Consider the following 18,451-nt stretch of genomic DNA (forward strand, 5'->3'; position numbering starts at 1 on the left):
TTTATCAGACTTTCTTTGGGAGGTTTTCTTAATTGCAACGATTGTTTAGCTTATCTAAGTCTTATCTCTCTTTTTTGTTTTTCTCTCTGTCTGTTTCAGGCTACAGAATGAAAAGTGGATGAACGTTCGAGTAGGAGATATCATTAAACTGGAAAACAACCAGTTTGTGGCAGTAAGTGTCCCCATCACAGTGATGTACATCAGCATGCACAAGCACATACACAGTGATCAGTAGTCTTGTATGGCACATTTTAATTAAGACTACTTCATCTACCTACCTAGCAGTGAAATGTTCAGGGATCAGCCTGTAACCATCTATATATGCATGTTATCATGAAGGCTATTTATACTGTATTGTAGACCAAATGCTTTTGCTAAATGGATTTCAGTACAGTATGTTCCTTATTAAGGGACACTACCTACTGTTGTTAATTACTAACTTGTTTGCAGATGCAAATACTCTCATGTATCATCACTGTGCCATCTGGGCCTTGCTAATGTTGTTCCTGTACCTTCAGTGCAGTGCAGTGGATGTTCAGATATTGTATCTATTTTCAGGCTGACCTGCTCCTGTTGTCCAGCAGCGAACCTCACGGACTCTGTTACATTGAGACAGCCGAGCTGGACGGGTCAGAAAACACATGTTACCATAGTACCTCACAATCTGCAGAAGCAACAGGACACCACCTCTAAATCGCTGTTTGCTGTATTATCTTGCAGAGAGAGCAATATGAAGGTTCGTCAGTCTGTCTCAGTGACATCTGCACTTGGAGACCCGAACAACTTGGCTTTGTTCGATGGTGAGTTGTGAGAAAACTCATCCTCTTTTCTCAATTCTGGTTTGGTTCATCTTCCTTTCTCGATAATATGTAGGTCAACAGGTTTCAGTGTTTAACACAAACTTTATCCAACTTCACACCCTTGCACATGAACAGAAAAAGCACACACTTTCTTCCCTCCCATGCATTGAAGCATTGAACGACAGCCTCACAGATCATCATCCGCCCACTAGTCTCACACAACAAAATACTTTTGTGTTAGCACAGCGCACCCACACTCTCTCCTCACCTGCTGCAGAAAATGCATTACTGCAGCAAATCAACCCACACTTTGCCTCGTATCAACTTACGAAAGGTGTATGTTTCGGCCTTTGTCTATGATAACGGAGTGATGTCACGTGGCTGATTAATTCTACACTACATCAAACAGCTAAGAAAACAAACCCAATCCTGTAATTGTATTTGGTGAACATGTATGATATAGCATATGATTTAGATCTGTATGTGCTTGTGTGTGTGAAGGTGAGGTGGTGTGTGAGCCTCCCAACAACAAGCTGGATCGTTTCTGTGGGACTCTATACTGGAGAGACAAGAAATACACCCTAACCAACCAGAACATGCTGCTACGAGGATGTGTCCTTCGCAACACGGAGGCCTGCTACGGTCTGGTCATCTTTGCAGGTCTGTGTATATTTGTGTGCGAAAGTATGTATGTGATGTGTAGAGCAGGTCTAAATTTCCCTGTTTTTGCCTCAGGCCCAGATACCAAGCTCATGCAGAACAGTGGTCGCACCAAGTTTAAGCGTACGAGCATCGATCGCCTGATGAACACTCTGGTCCTCTGGGTAGGACATCCCAAACCTCTCACTTTCATAGCTCATACAGTCACTATTTCAGGACGTGATCTCAGTGGCTTGAATCTAGTTTCATATATCTCCTCTATTGTATCCTAATTTGGGCTCAACTGACCATAGATTCAAATGTAAGATATCTAATTGTACTCTTTCTTACTCTGTCTGTGTTGTTTCTCCATCTGTGTTTCCATCAGATCTTTGGCTTCCTGGTGTGTATGGGTGTGATCCTGGCTGTAGGTAACGCAGTGTGGGAGAGAGAGGTGGGCTCCCTGTTTCAGAGCTATCTGCCCTGGGACCCTCCTGTGGACAACTTCCTGTTCTCGGCCTTCCTCTCCTTCTGGTCCTACGTCATCATTCTCAACACTGTGGTGCCTATCTCTCTATATGTCAGGTGAGGAGAAGTCCAAGTCCACACAAAAAGTGTGTATATTAGAGTGATGAAAGGCAAATATGAATCACAAAAAATGAACAGAAGTGGTGCAATGCTAATATCTTAGCAGACTGCTGTTGAGACCAAATATGTTGTGTATTTCCTTCTTATATAATATATTAAGCTTTGTGTGACACTGTTTGTATATGTTGTCTGCAGAGATTCCCTTTCAGGTAAGAAAGCTGCAGATGAAGCCCTAAAAACTGTTTCCTCTGCTCCCCCATTTCCGAACCACTACTGCAGTCCCTACACCCCTGATCTAATAGACTCAAAGTTTTTACATACACTACTCCCTGACTAGCGCATGGGTGTGACAAATTGCTCTGTGTGCCACTACAGGCTAACCTAAAGTACTAACCAATGAGAATGTTGTTGTCCAGTCGCTCTGTTGTCAATGTATAGCGTTGTAGAACCTCAATTGGCAGTACGTTCGATGACTTTTACTCTACTGTTATTGTAACCATGTCCCTTTCTCACCTGTCTGTGTGTCAGCGTGGAGGTGATCAGGCTGGGTCACAGCTACTTCATTAACTGGGACCAGCAGATGTTCTGCTCACAGTGCAACACACCAGCTGAGGCCAGGACCACCACTCTGAATGAGGAGTTGGGCCAGGTGGGCATCGGCACTTACAATACAGCAGTCTCTGCGTGTGATATTGATTAGTGCTGTCAAACGATTAAAATATTTCGCATTAATGTCATAGTTAACTCGCAATTAATTTTTTACACATTTTTATCTATTCTAAATGTCCCTAGATTTCTTTTTGTCCAATTATTTTTTCTCATTATACTGCTCTTATCAACATGGAAAAGTGGATGGGCTTGCTTTGTGCTTTTGTCGCCTGGCTTTGACGAGGGGGCCGAGATTTCGCATCAGCTGTGTGATGGCCATCAAGTTCAGACTGGACGTGCTGCGATGATAGCTCAGTTCACAACGAAAAAACACACAGATCACTTTGGTCTTGTCAATGGAACCATTTGGCAACTTTTTAAAAGTAAACTTTCCATTCAGAATCCTATTGGCATCCATTTCGGCGTCTCCCGCTCGCCATCCACTCAAAACGTAACGTTAGCCTACTACTCTTTGGCCGGCTCGCAAACCCAAACTAGTGTGTGCGGCGTGCCTGTTGTTTTGTTTCCAGTCTAGCTAGATCCGGTGTGGTGTTGTAGTTTTTCTAACGTTACTAGTTGTTGCAACAGCATGTGAAAAAAACTACAAAGTTTGCTATGCCAAAAAGAACGTTAATGTCGCGATAAAAAAATTGACGCCGTTAAAATGGGTTTGCCTTAACGCCGTTAATAACACGTTTAACTAACAGCACTAATATTGATATTTCATTTATTGATTGTCTATTCTGCCCCTCAATCCTACATTCATCCTATTGTCTGTTGCTTTCCTGATGCTTAGTTAATTAATCGTACATTCTTTTAAAGATGCATTTCTATTACTTTTTCAATCAATTTTGCAGTAACTGAATGAGGGAGCCGCTTTTTTTTTTTACTTCACAAATGAAATACACCTGCAGACTGAAAGGAGTCTAAATTCAGAGACGAGGCGGCTTCACATATTTGTTTTGGGCTTATATTGTTCAGTATAAGCAGTCAAAAGAAAAGAAATAAAGAAATCCTCCATCATAAAACCATTTCATGCATATCAATCAGAAATACTCTTTCCCTTATCACAAGTAGAAGATAGTTTCGGTCCATTTAAAGTTCTTTATTTTTATTTCAGAATACAACAATGTTTTTAAAACATAGCTTTAATCTTACTTGTAATTTACAATAATTTTACAAAAATTACTTTTTCTGTGTAATTTTAAATTTAGTGTTACAATTAAATTATTTTCCTTTAGGTTGAATACATCTTCAGTGACAAGACTGGAACTCTCACTCAGAACATCATGAGCTTCAATAAGTGCTCCATCAATGGAAAGACTTATGGTAACACACACACACACACACACACACACACACACACACACACACACACACACACACACACACACACACACACACACATACACTAAATGGCCACTTTATTAAAAACACCTATACAGTCTATTGCAATTAAGTACAACTGTTCTGGCATAAATTCAATCTTTACGAAGTTTCTAATGTTCAGTTTTTGTAGACATTGTCAGAAATGAGTAATTTTGATTTTCGTTATTATTGAGGACACAGTTAAGGTTGGTGTTGTACTGGACTACATTATGTTTTTGTCCTCCTTACTTACATACATGAGCTGGCAAAATATTAGAAACACCAATGAATAATATGCACTAATGCTGACCTGAATAAAACACATACTTGAATTAACACCTCTATGACAGTGTCAAAAATACCTGAACATTATAGGTATCATAAAAGCAGACTTTATGGTAGAACAGCTGTATCGTATTGCATTAGATTGTGTAGGTGTCCCTAATAAAGTGGCCACTGAGTGTACTCACTATGCACACACATATATTAAATACACAACAAAGTCTTACGCATGTGTGTGTGTGTGTGTGTGTGTGTGTGTGTGTGTGTGTGTGTGTGTGTGTGTGTGTGTGTGTGTGTGTTACTGTGTTAGGTGAAGGAACAGACCCGTTGGGACCTCAGCCGAAAGTAAGTAGCCATTTCTTTTAATTAATTTTTTTACTGAAACACACATTCACATGCATCCATATGTATGTACTAGTTTATGGCGTATTATCAAAGTCCCTGATTCAAAATTTATTTTCAGAGATTGGACTTCACTCCCTTCAACCCCCTGGCGGACCCCAACTTCTGTTTCTATGACGACACCCTGCTGGAATCAGTGAAAGTGGGAGACACACACACTCACAAGTTTTTCCGCCTGCTCTCCCTCTGTCACACCGTCATGAGTGAGGAGAAGAGCGAGGGTGAGCGAGGGAAGGGAAGAGAGGAATCTCGGGGGTTAAATGGTAGCAATGACACCAACACACCATCTGTCCGTTATTTATCGTCCAAAATTCATCATCATTTTATCTGTCTTCCCAGGAGAGCTGTTTTATAAAGCTCAGTCTCCAGATGAGGGCGCTCTAGTGACAGCAGCTCGAAACTTTGGCTTTGTGTTTCGCTCCCGAACACCTGGGACGATAACCACCACAGAGATGGGACGACCTGTCACCTACACTCTGCTCGCCATACTTGACTTCAACAACATACGCAAGAGGATGTCTGTTATAGGTACATACAAAGTGGGTAGGAAATTGGATTAAAAAATAAATCTGGGTGAAATTATTACCCCATCTGCAAAATAACAACTCTGTAGTTAAACTATTTTCTTCATATTTAAAGGGACTCTGGGGTATAATGTGTGTATTCTCCCTATTTTTCGCCTCATTTTCTATTGCCTGAAGACTTTTCGCTTGTCATAACTTACTATAGGCTTACAATGTTGAGCACTTTGTTGCAGCAGAAAACACAATGTTGGCTGTACAGGGACAGGTGAAAATCACTTTAAACCTGGGATCTTGGACTATTTACACCCTTCTTTTATACTTTGGATGCCATTAACAAGAATTGGCCTTCACTGCAGTGGACTTATCTGATGAGTTCAGCTTTATGTTTAAATCAAAAAACTATGTAGGCCTATTTAAATCATGATCCACACTCCTACAAACTGACAGGAGATAGGCTATTAGTCATGTTTACATTTTATCCCTCCGTGAGATTTCACTGTGTGTTCCTGTGATTGGTCCTCTTGTAAGGTGCTGGAAAAATGCCCAGAAACCACTGGTCATAAATCACCCTTTCCTTAGCAACAACTTTGGTCTAGTAACAGAGCAGCGAGACCACGAGCATGTTCATACATCAGTGCAGCAGACAGCCTGTGTCACCCTACTGTATGCAGGAACGACATTTGTTGAACTTGAGAAAGAGGAGTCTGGTTATTTGAAGGTGATGGATGAGCTGTATGGATTTCTTGAAATATTTTATCTTCATTACACTCTGTTATTCATTTTCAGTGCGTAACCCAGAAGGCAGGATCTGTCTGTACTGTAAAGGAGCTGACACTGTGCTGCTGGAGAGACTCCACCCCTGTAACCAGGAACTGATGAATATCACCTCAGACCACCTCAATGTGAGTAAACACACAACAAGCACATTAACTCATAGATGGAGCTATACTGCCATCTAGTGTCCTTTAATCTGAAAACAGCTGTAAGTGTCTAATCCTTTATTTTGCATCTACTTTTTCCTGATCAGATACTGTATATCACCTTGACATGTGGCAGACACTGACATTTTTGGCCTAAATTTGGACCTAATGATTTTGGAATACAATCAACCTAATAGGACTTCATTGTTTCTCCTCATGTGTACCCTCATGTCAGAATGTGTGTATATGTTTGTGTTTGTACATGTCTGTATATATATATATATATATATATATATATATATATATATATATATATATATATATATATATTTGGCTCTAGGAGTATGCAGCAGATGGTTTGCGGACGCTAGCTCTGGCATACAGGGACCTGTCAGAGGACGAGTGGGAAGCGTGGTCAGAGAGCCACCGCTGCGCTGACAAAGCCGCCAACTGCAGAGATGACCGACTGGCAGCGGCGTATGAGCAGATAGAACAAGATATGATGGTTAGTGACTTGGTCTGAGACTGTGCATACATGTGTGATGCGTGTGTGTCTGACTTCCATTTTCTTTGTTTGGAACATTACAGTAAGCCTTTTGTTTTTATGTTCACTTCCTTCTGCAAACAAGTTACAAAAATGGCACTATAAAAAGGGAACTTTTGGTTTTATTGGTTTCGTCCAGACTCTAATTAGTGAGGGGAAATTCCTTTCTTTTACTGTTGCTAAACCACACTGTCAGAGCTTCTCAGTGCAGGTTGTTGTTTCATTGATGGTTATTTAAAGAGTTGAATTGAATTGAACTGGTAAGCCAGGTTAAGTCATAAGTTAAGTAATTGTTTTTATTCCCTTCTTGAATTCCCTACTGGTACGATAACTGGAATATGTGTGTGTGTGTGTGTGTGTGTGTGTGTGTGTGTGTGTGTGTGTGTGTGTGTGTGTGTGTGTGTGTGTCTAGCTCCTGGGTGCCACAGCTATAGAGGACAAGCTGCAGGAAGGTGTCCCAGAGACCATCGCTGTCCTCTCTCTGGCTAACATTAAGATCTGGGTTCTCACTGGAGACAAGCAGGGTGAGACGCACACAATTTTACACACGCTTTCAGTTTCACTTAGTTTGCACGCAGTTGTTGAAAAGCCCGATAATTTGCACACAAAAAAAACAAACAAATGAATGAAATTGGCCAGAATGGTCAACATAAAACCAAGCAAACTTGCAGATTTCTAGAGATGGAACAATGACATTCTACTTAGATTTAACCAGCATGCATCTTGACAATTGTTTTACATGTTTTCTATAGTGAACCTCCAAACTGTCACCCTTTGAGAAGCAGAAAGGCAATATCAAGATTGTGTCCCTTAGACGAAAGAATATATGTTGTGTGTGAGCAGGGGCCAATCATCAACAAGGCCATGTCCATGTGCCAGCCACAATTATGTAATTGATTTGTGTTTGCACATGCAAGAGCGTGTAGAGCAGCAAAAAGCACCCAGGCAGTAAAATTAGATCACTTTTCTCACATATGAATAAAGATATAAAGATGTTCAACTTATCAATCTGGCATCTGTTCTCTTTATCATGAATCTCCAACATGTTCAGCTGAAATGATTCTCCTGTAACCCTTTCTCTTTCTCTCACATAGAGACAGCTGTCAATATAGGTTACTCCTGCAAGATGCTGACAGATGATATGACCGAGGTGTTCATCATCAGTGGACACACTGTCCAGAGCGTACGGCAGGAGCTCGGGTCAGTCTGTCTGTCTCTCAGTCTGTTTAGACTATGCAGAGTAATAGTGTATACATGTTTGAGTGAGTAGGTGTGGTAGCAAAGTGTTTTAACTACTGTTAAAAAGAAAAGTGACTGAACAATATCCAGTGCTTAACCAAAGCTTTGATTTAGCCACTGCAGTTAAATTAACACATGAAAACAACCAACCAAGTATCTAAAAGCACAGCCCTACAAATATACTACACTGCCTCCTCCAAAAAGTTTGTTTTATAAAGTCAGTAATTAAGTGCTGCAATATTTAATAGTTTACATACATAGTAGTTTCTTTCAAGAATAAATAATCGACCATTTCTAGTGTAAAACCAGTTTATGTCAAAGATTGTGTCCTGTCAATGACGATGTCATTATTGATACTAGTGCAACAATCCTGCCTTGTTTTGAATTTTACTCATTTTTGACTCCTTAATGAACTCAATGACTTATATAAATGCATAGATATTTCTTGCTGTGTGATTGATGCTCTTGTGACTACTTCTGCACTGCATGTTGTATGAGTACACACTGTTTTTCCCCTTAATCATGTCTCTTAAAACTTTACATGGCCTAACGATTGCATACTACAGTTCCCGTAGCTTGTGTGAATTGCAAAAAGTTGAGTGAGTTATGAACTGTATTGCCATTACGATCAAAGTTGTAAGGAACTTACCAGGATTAGCTCATAGTGCTACGGGAAAGACACGACAACACACAACAAAGCATACTGATGAAACCTTAATGTTAAAATATTTTAAAATACCATAAATGAAGAAGACATTAAGCTAAACAAAATGTTTCTTAAAGTGCCAAAGGTTTACCATTCAAGAGTCAAATAGTCGAAACATATATAGCAAAGCAACACCATGACGCCATCTAAATGTTTCTCTTTTGGAGCACCGCACAGAGCACTGCAGCAATTTGGATGATACATAGAGGTAGGCCAGGGGCTGAAGCATCATCAATAACTTCAGGGTCCTATATTTATCTCTTCTTTGATTTGTTTTTACTTCTCTGCCATTCCTCTTTCATTAATCGTATTTCTTCCTTACATACTCATGTTGTGTTGTGCTTCTGTCTTTGTGGCATAGACAAGCCCTGTTGATGTTGAGTTTGTTTGTCTTCCTCTCCAGGAGGGCGAGGGAAAGGATGATTGACCTGTCACGAACCAGAGATGGAGAGAAGGAGGAGGGGATGGAGGGAGGTTTCATGGAAAACGGGTTCAAAGAAGCACAAGAAGGAGACGGTATGGGAGGAGGAGGAAAACAGCTGCAGTGCCCTCCTCCTTCTGCTCCTCCTTCCCCCTCCAACCTCATGGACAACATCTCTGGAGAGTTTGCCCTCGTAATCAACGGTCACAGCCTGGTATGAATAACACGCCCCCATACTCACACAGTCCACATACACAAAGCAAGCAGGGGCCATGGAAAATCGAACTGTCAACTGTCAGGAAATAATGAGTTGCCAAAAAAGTGCATTAATAACACATATTCTTAAAATATTTGGTTACACTTTACTTGAATGTATCTACATAAGAGTGACATGACACTGTCATGAACGTGTCATAAACATTATAAGCTTAATTATAACGTTTATAGTCATAAACGTTTATGACATAACACTTCTTTTAGTAAGTGTCATTCGGTTAGAGTTAGGGTTAGGGTTCATGTGTCATGACTGTGTCATGACAGTGTTATGTGTTCATGACAGTGTCATGTCACTCTTATGTAGATACCTTCAAGTAAAGTGTTACCAAATATTTTTCTTCCATAGCTGCAACTCAGACCCCTTACCATTTAGCCGCAAACTTCTTTACTCTCTCTCCTGTTCTTTCATAGGCCCACGCACTAGAAGCAGACATGGAGACGGAGTTTGTGTCGACGGCGTGTGCGTGCAAAGCAGTGATCTGTTGCCGAGTCACCCCGCTTCAAAAAGCTCAGGTGGTGGAGCTTATCAAGAAACACAAGAAGGCCGTCACTCTGGCTATAGGAGACGGAGCAAACGACGTTAGCATGATCAAGAGTGAGTTGTGCAGACATGGAGGATTGCGTTAAGGAGAGGGTGAAGTGTAACAAGATAGGTTTTGAGACAGAGAGGAAAGAGAGAAGTTAGGTTTAGCCACATGGGGGCAAGTGTCTTGTTGTTTGTCTACCTGGTGTTACTAATGGTGACAAAGGTTGTGTGGAAATGTGTGTTGCAGTAGGTGTGATGTCCTCATCAAGTAAGGAACTAATTTCAAAGTGTCTTCAATGTGGTGAGTGAGTGTCCCCTAAACCCTACTGACCCGCAGGTTGCCCACTCATTACGCTGCGTAGACAAACATTCAAACCCACAGAAATGTATTTTTAATTCTAGTGGAAATCCCAAACATACAAAATATGTCAGCCTGAACTTTTATGAAATGTGTATAAAATGATGAAGGAGACATCATGAATATTTTTAGGGCTGCAGCTATAGATTATTTTAGTAATCGAATATTCTACAGATCCATCTAATTCCATCAATTAATTGAGTAATCGAATAAGAAATACTTTTGTTTTATTGAAGAGCAATAATATACAATCATTTGGTTTAATTTTCGGAATAAAGAACATTTTTATTGCCTACATGGCTTACAATATCATCTCTCAAAAAACTAAACATATTAAGTGCATTTAAGTGTCATATTACATTGTTTTTTAAAGAAAACATTTTCTGAAATGCAATAACCTCAAACTAAGGCATACATTAAACATACATAAACATTACCTTAAGTTGTGCAACTTAACTTTCAGAGCTAAAAGTTTCAACCTGAGACTGATCTGTATATAGACCTATATGTAAATATTAGTTATACTCAACCTATTTTCATTCATATATTTGATTACAATGTCACACAGCTCTGTTACACTTATGCTAGTAGATCGTTGATCAGCTGTTTCCCTGTGAAGAGAGAGAGTGAGCGAAAATGGTGCGCAACAATCAGCTGTTTTTCCAAAGGGATAGTCAACAAGTCGGCTCTTTAGATCAAATTGTGTTCACCACTACGTATTTTCTTGTCTTTGTTTTTGGTAGTTGTTGTGTTTGATGTAGTTTCATCGTCCATACGACTCTGTGATTTACTTTTGTCGGGTCCGCTTCGTGGAATGGATTATTAAAGGTGCACTATGAGTTCCTGCATGGTCACTTCTGTTGACGTTCCAACTAAATTCCAAACAAAACAGAGCAAACTCACTCCTCCCTCCATGTGTCCGTAACTGTCATGACTAACTGACTAACTGTCACTAACCCCCACCCCCTCCCCCCAACCATCTTGTTGGTGATTGGCTGGAGTGGTTTGTTGTATTTTGGTGCACAGCCTGTGCCTCTAGTGTTTGTTTGACGTTTAGGACCTCTGTGTTGTCTCCCGAGACCGGGCTTTTTCACAGTGTATTCAGGGGGCAGGCAGCTAGCGGATCAAGGAGAGATGCCTACGATTTGAGACAAAAATGAAATTGCGCTGAAACCATGCAGGAACTCATAGTGCACCTTTAAGTTAGATTCAATGTTTTCTGTTAAGATGCTGAAGCATTGACGTCGTGCTATTATTGTGGTAAGCTAGTTCGATTTTGCAGTAGACACACTGTACAGAGTTTTTGTTTTAATTACGTTTGAACTGATTCCAAACTTTGGACACTTTCTGTTATTTTCTCCAGCCTGTCTCTTCTCTTAGCCCCTCACTATTTACGCTCTTTCTTCATTTTGTAATCTGTGCCGTTGAGTCTTCATGGCATGTGTCGCCATGGATGTATTAAGAGAACCAGCTAGCAGCGTCAGCCCGGTGTGCGACAGTAATAATCATCCGTGCGGAAACACCATGAGCGATACAACATTGGTAACATTGATTAAATGAAGCTTCGAGGCAAATAATTTTGCATCGAGGATTTTTAGTAATCGAATTATTCGAGTTACTCGAGGAATCGTTTCAGCCCTAAATATTTCCATTTAATGAAATGGTGCAGCCATAAAACATGCAGTCTAAGATGTTTTTGAAACTTAAAAGCTGCTTAGGGGGAACAAATGGTTTGGTTAAGCCAATAACCCAATGTTCTGTTTCTCTAAATGTGTAATATTCAGTGTTTTGTAAGTGTTGCATCACTTTGTGTGTTTGTCTGTGGATGTACGTCATGTTATGTATAGGCCTGTGGGAATGTTTCTTCAAATTAACTTATGCAAGTACAATGCAGAAATACAGCCAATAATGGGTGGGGTTGGTTCACATCCTGTTATTTATGCTCTTCAAATCTCAATCTAGTATTTTTACTGAGGCATTTTGTTTTATCTGAACCTCTTGTGATTAAGGCATAATAATAGATAATTTACCTATACTTCATAAATTGAATTTTATATATATATATAAATATATATATATATATATATATATATATATATATATATATATATATATATATATATAAAATTCACCTTAAAACCCCTACAAGAACAAAAGTCCAGTTTTTCCAACTCTAGCCAGATTTATGTGCCTTACTTTTTTCCCTCTGTGTCTATCTCTCTCCACTCCTTCAGGTGCTCATATTGGAGTTGGTATCTCAGGTCAGGAGGGAATCCAGGCCGTGCTGGCCAGTGACTACTCCTTCTCCCAGTTCCGCTTCCTACAGCGCCTCCTGCTGGTACACGGCCGCTGGTCCTACTTGCGCATGTGCCGTTTCCTCTGCTACTTCTTCTACAAGAACTTTGCCTTCACCATGGTGCACTTCTGGTTCGGCTTCTTCTGTGGCTTCTCAGCACAGGTCAGAGAGTAGAGCTTATGAGGAAATATGTATGTCAAACATCAGGGGTTAGGAAATTGTAATGATTTTCACTTTGTCTGCGTTTTTAATGTCCATCTCCTCTCTCTTGTAGACGGTGTATGATCAGTACTTCATCACTCTCTACAACATTGTCTACACCTCCCTCCCTGTGCTGGCCATGGGGATATTTGACCAGGTCTGTTCAAGGACACTGTGCATGCTATATTCTTTCCATTAAATTGAAGAACCACATAAATGTTGGTGAATTCTCTGTTGCGGTTCAAATCTTCATCAGCCACAACAACAGAACATTAAAGAAAGATGTAGCCATATTTTTTGCTACCCTAGTAAGACATGGCAATGTTGGTCTTTTGGTCAGTCATTCCACCACTTTGGACCAGACTGAAATATCTCAACTATTGGATGAATTGCCATGCCATTTGGTACATACATTCATGGTCCCCAGAGGCTATAGCTTACTGACTGTCCTCCCTTGCCACTATGAGGTTGACATTCATGGTTTTGAGTGAAATGTCTGAAAAACTACTGAATATATTGCCATGACATTCACAATGACATTCAGGAAGAATTGTTATAACTTTGCTGATCCCTTAATTTTTCTACTAGCGTAATCCTCAGGTCGAACTTTTAATTTGTCAAGTACTTTGATTTTTGAACAAAAACCAGCAAACTAATCACAATCCAATCGTGTATCTATGTTCCAAGGGTCTTACAGTATGTTCCCCAGCTGAATATCCTCTTCATGTGACACATTAAGGAGGCCTTTCAAATGGTTTTATGTTCTCAGCATTGTTTTTGTCCTAGGTTAAATGTTCAACGTATGTTCCTCTGGGTCAATATGGTGAAATCATCAACCTACAGCTTATAGCCTACTAATGTTATACTCTTTGGAACCAACCTACGCCCTCAAATTTGCGGGCAAGACAAGTTTCTTTAAACAAGACTTTAAACATTGATATATACATTGATCCACAGTGGCTGACATATGTGTACTATTCAAACTGCATTTGAAATGTCCATCTCCCTTTTTTTTTTTTAAACTGTGAAAATAGCCCTTACCAATCTTTTGCCAAACTCAACAGAGCCACACTAGACTAGGCTTGAATAGGTCCTTAAGAACATAGAAATGACCCCCATTCGGATAACACACTAAACTAAGATGGTGAACATGGTCAACATTAAACCTGCTAAACATGTTAGCATTGTCATTTTAAGTATGTTAGCCTGCTGGTGTTAGCATTTACCTAAGTACAGACTCAGACAGATGCTAGCATGGATGTATACTCTAGAAATTGGTCATTATGTTATGAAATATAACAATTCAAGGAAATATCTGTAGTTACGACCACAGCAAAGCAAGGTAGCCTTATTTTAGTAAATACAGCATACAACTCCCTTCCTATCTTGTTGTAGGATGTTCCTGACCAGAGGAGTCTGGAGTATCCTAAACTGTATGAGCCTGGGCAGCTCAACCTCCTCTTCAACAAGAGAGAATTCTTCATCTGCATCGCCCAGGGCATCTACACATCAGTAGTGCTGTTTTTTGTCCCTTGTGCCGTCCTGTCTAATGCCACTCAGAGCACCGGAGTGCCCCTTGCTGACTACCAGACCTTTGCAGTCACCACGGCAACCACCCTGGTCATTGTGGTCAGCGTACAGGTGAGAGAGGCCATAGTGGTGTTAGCTTTCCTCACAGCTTGCTACCTCTATTTTTAACTGCTGTCGGTTCCATCAATGTGTATTAATTGTGTGTTTTTTTTTGCATGTTTGTCTGTGTGAATATGTAGATCGCTCTCGACACAGGCTTCTGGACTGTTATCAACCATGTGTTTGTGTGGGGCTCTCTGGGCTTATACTTCACCATCATGTTCGCTCTGCACAGTCAGACCCTCTTCAAGATCTTTCCAAATCAGTTCCACTTTGTAGGTCAGTCCCCTCTTCTCTTTATTTGTCTGTCACACACACACATACACACACACACACACACACACACACACACACACACACACACACACACACACACACACACACACACACACACACGTGTGAGAGCCTGACCAATACTGAATTTTTCATGTGTGATAAGCCAATATCTGACGATAATATTGGCTCTTAGATAGAGAATATCTTCATTACGTTTACTGTAGTAACCTGCTGAATCATTTCACACCACCTATAAGATCATCATGTAAAGATGTCTAATATCCTTGTGTTTACAGTGTGTGTGTGTGTGTGTGTGTGTGTGTGTGTGTGTGTGTGTGTGTGTGTGTGTGTGTGTGTGTGTGTGTGTGTGTGTGTGTGTGAAATGCTGTAAACTCCTGAAACATATTTGTTCATGTTTATGTTTGTATATGTGTGTTTGTGTGTGCAGGTAGTGCCCAGAGCACATTGTTGCAACCAGTCGTGTGGTTAACTATTGCACTGGCGACTGCAATATGCATAGTTCCAGTTTTGGCATTCCGCTTCCTTAAGGTGGATCTCAAACCTCAGCTCTCAGACACGGTGAGAAAACACACACGCTGATGTGTCCATCTTCTTCATTGTCTTCACATGTGTCAATGTCACGTCTTCCCAATAGGTCAGTTTCAAACTGGTCTCAGCCAATGATTAACTGCACACGTAAAAAACAGTTCATCTGAGTGCGTGTGTGATGATGAGTTAATGCTTATCGTCACTGGCCCACTCTGCAAATATTGACTTGACTTAATCAGTTTACCCTAATGACACAAGTTACTTTAGTATATGAGTATAAGCTCAGTGTGTGGCCTTGTCAGTCAGTGTGTCTCAAGCCAGCTGGGCGTCTAACCGGAGCCCCTGTCAAGTTGGCGTGAAGAAGTTCCTCCTTCCTGTTTCTCTATAGTCACTATTATCTGTGTCTATGCTGGGGATGAGTTTTAATTGTAAAGTATGAAGAGATAGAAAAGTGGCAAACAAAGTTTGGTGTGTGTGTGTGTGTGTGTGTGTGTGTGTGTGTGTGTGTGTGTGTGTGTGTGTGTGTGTGTGTGTGTGTGTGAGTGCGTGCGTGCATGCGTGTGCCTGACCTACAATAACTAAAATGAAAAAAAGTTCAAAAAATATATATAATAATAACAGTAGATACAAGGCTCACAGGTGGAAAAAATGAAAGAATTTTGCTACCTTAAAGGAAGAATTCCCTGTTTTGAGAAGCACATTCCATTAACTTAGCACAAAGACTGAAAACAGGTCTCTGTTCCTTTCTTAGGTGCGCCACACTCAGCTGGTGCGACAGAAGAAGCGAAAGCCGGTAGGTCGTAGCGTGGGAGGTGCCTGGCGTGGGGTGGGCAGTGTGTCAGAGGGCCGTCTGGGCGCTCGCGGCTCTAGGAGGTCAGGCTACGCCTTTGCCCACCAGGAAGGATTTGGAGAGCTGATCACCTCAGGGAAGAACATGAGGCTGTCATCCTTGGCCCTGGCCAACTTTGCCTCCAGACACAGCTCCAGCTGGATCGACACGCTCCGCAGGAAGAAACATAGTCACGCTCACACTCCTCCCAGCGCCTCCGGAGAGTCCAGCCCAGCACCCAGTTGTGTCTCTGTGTCAGTTCCGCCGCTCTCAAACTCCTCCTCTGTTCTGGGCGGCACACAAGATATACCCATCGAGGAGGACAGAGGCGCAGCGCTAGTCCAAAATACACACACTGTTGCTGCTTCACCCACACAAACCCCTCCAGCTTCAGCACCAGCTTCAGAAGAAGCTGCACCTCAGGCCCTCAATGCTGGCGTCCTCACCCCCGCAGCAGTGAGGGCCCATGGGGGAGACTCACCTGGAGGCTGGACCGTCACTCTGGGCACTGTGCAGGTGAGCTGCTGTTACTTCCCATTCATGTATTAATAACAACAATGAAACAGTTACAACACATCTAAAAGCATACACATCGACACAACTCTTCCTCTCTCCAACAGGAAGCTCTGTTTGGTTGGAAGACTCGGACCACTGCATCCAACAGCCCAGGCCCACCCTGTGTTGCCAAGGAAACCAGCCAGATTGAGTGAAACATTCAGAATAAATGGAGGAATAGCTTGTTCACTACTGTCCATCACATGTTTGCACACACATACAGGATGTGTTGTGTGTTTTCCTGGAGAGAAACTGCGACACTGAGAGCACACTGACTGTTACAAACAGCTCCTCACTCTTCTCTCTGACTCCCAATTGAACCTTCTATAATAAATCAAATAAATCCAAATCATAGGAAGAAGTGGCGCATCCTTATGACATGGACTTTGCCAACCATGAATTGGGATTGAATGGAGATAGACATGTTCCGACAGCATATGATAACTGTGTTCATGTATGACTAGAACATCATGAGATTTACAGTATTTAACTGAAGGAAAGCAGCTGGTGCAGAAACAGATCACTTACTATTAATGATCTAAAAGATTGTCACCATTTGTTATTTCAAGTTTAGCCTCACTCACAACCAAATCACGCAGCATCTCTCAAAATCAACAATGGGTTGAATGAATGAGCAGAATAACAAGACTTTCAATCAGTGAAGTGCCGGCATTATTATCTGTAAAAGTGTTTTTATCCTCTAGCCTCTGTGTTCACTATAGTTCTCAGTGAGAACGGTGCTTTATGTTACAGGACACTGCAAGACTGTTGCTCCCACTGATCTTTTTTCTTACTTGTTATACCTCTACTTCATGTGTTTTCCTTTCTTATTTTGCATCATATTGATGTGTTTTATAATGGCTCCTCAAAGCAAGCTCTCAGTGCTTTTTCTCCTCTTTGCAAGTTTTTTTAATTTTATTTTGGTCTGATGTAAATATCTCGTACCACCGCAGTCTGAAAAACACAATGAAAAGACCAACTGCCGCTGGCTTACGTTATGTAAGACCTGGGAAAAGTGCAAAGAAACTGTGAAAACCAAAAAGGCACTAATGGACATTAAAAAGTGATTTGTCAAACCGTCTTACACTTCAGTAAAGTGCTTTAGATGTTTATTTGTCCACGAATAAAGGGAAGGTGTTTGGGAATAATCATGCCTTAACAATGCCAACATTGTAGTCCTCTAAGCTCTTTCTGGTTTCTGATCTATCAATCAAAGTACAACATCTCATCTGTGTTTGCTCCTAACTATTACTGACCCCTGACCCAGATTGGGGTGAGATAATAAACTAAGTTGCGTAACCAGAGGATCGATATAAACCTGGATCTGTTTCTACAGTCTTCAACAAAGCAGCTCTCAGACTGAAAATACAACAGAATGCTAACATGATCTGCAAAGACAAGGCTGGAAATGAATGTACTGTACAGTAGTAGGCCCCATGAATTGTTTGAGTATGGATGATCTCTTAGGGTGGAATACTGAGCTGTTGAAACGGTGGTCAATAAACATGTCAACTCTCTTTCAAATGAGAGAAACAAACTGTGTCCATGCAAATGTTATTTCAAGTATAGCATCCAAAGCGTAAGGTAGAAATGACTATGCCATGGTGGGGCATGAAATGAGGTAAAGTGAAAAATAACTGGCAACTTTAGTTTAACCACAAAAACACAGATCTGTGGTACTTTATGTGGCAAAAACACTCAGAGAAAGAGATAGTTTGAGTTGTGTTCAAATCAGAAAAGGAATATGATGTTTTAATTTGTATTGAAATAAAAAACACTTTTTACATATTTTACATTATACACTCACTTATGGTATGTAATTAGAATAAAGTGCAAAATACAAAATCGGAAAAGTACAGTTACAGACAGTAACTA

The 18,451-nt window shown here is 40.8% G+C and overlaps 1 protein-coding gene across 2 annotated transcripts in view; it reads left to right on the forward strand.

The window, feature by feature from the left end:
• Positions 1-18,119, forward strand: part of atp8b2 (ATPase phospholipid transporting 8B2) — a 28,974-nt gene extending 10,855 nt beyond the window's left edge. For both annotated transcript variants that reach the window (XM_078252916.1, XM_078252919.1), the window contains exons 7-30: positions 100-172; positions 559-629; positions 721-800; positions 1,302-1,460; positions 1,536-1,624; positions 1,828-2,024; positions 2,556-2,676; positions 3,917-4,004; positions 4,636-4,670; positions 4,789-4,948; positions 5,067-5,255; positions 6,038-6,153; positions 6,512-6,676; positions 7,128-7,239; positions 7,810-7,915; positions 9,064-9,295; positions 9,769-9,952; positions 12,476-12,699; positions 12,812-12,895; positions 14,134-14,379; positions 14,508-14,646; positions 15,092-15,222; positions 15,944-16,537; positions 16,642-18,119. In XM_078252916.1, the coding sequence (XP_078109042.1) occupies positions 100-172; positions 559-629; positions 721-800; positions 1,302-1,460; positions 1,536-1,624; positions 1,828-2,024; positions 2,556-2,676; positions 3,917-4,004; positions 4,636-4,670; positions 4,789-4,948; positions 5,067-5,255; positions 6,038-6,153; positions 6,512-6,676; positions 7,128-7,239; positions 7,810-7,915; positions 9,064-9,295; positions 9,769-9,952; positions 12,476-12,699; positions 12,812-12,895; positions 14,134-14,379; positions 14,508-14,646; positions 15,092-15,222; positions 15,944-16,537; positions 16,642-16,731 (3,685 nt within the window). In that variant the 3' untranslated portion in view covers positions 16,732-18,119. The remainder of the gene's footprint in view (positions 1-99; positions 173-558; positions 630-720; positions 801-1,301; positions 1,461-1,535; positions 1,625-1,827; positions 2,025-2,555; positions 2,677-3,916; positions 4,005-4,635; positions 4,671-4,788; positions 4,949-5,066; positions 5,256-6,037; positions 6,154-6,511; positions 6,677-7,127; positions 7,240-7,809; positions 7,916-9,063; positions 9,296-9,768; positions 9,953-12,475; positions 12,700-12,811; positions 12,896-14,133; positions 14,380-14,507; positions 14,647-15,091; positions 15,223-15,943; positions 16,538-16,641) is intronic.
• The last annotated feature ends 332 nt before the right edge of the window (positions 18,120-18,451 follow it).

Source organism: Sander vitreus, chromosome 6, assembly GCF_031162955.1.
Source record: "Sander vitreus isolate 19-12246 chromosome 6, sanVit1, whole genome shotgun sequence".
Taxonomy (NCBI): Eukaryota; Metazoa; Chordata; class Actinopteri; order Perciformes; family Percidae; genus Sander; species Sander vitreus.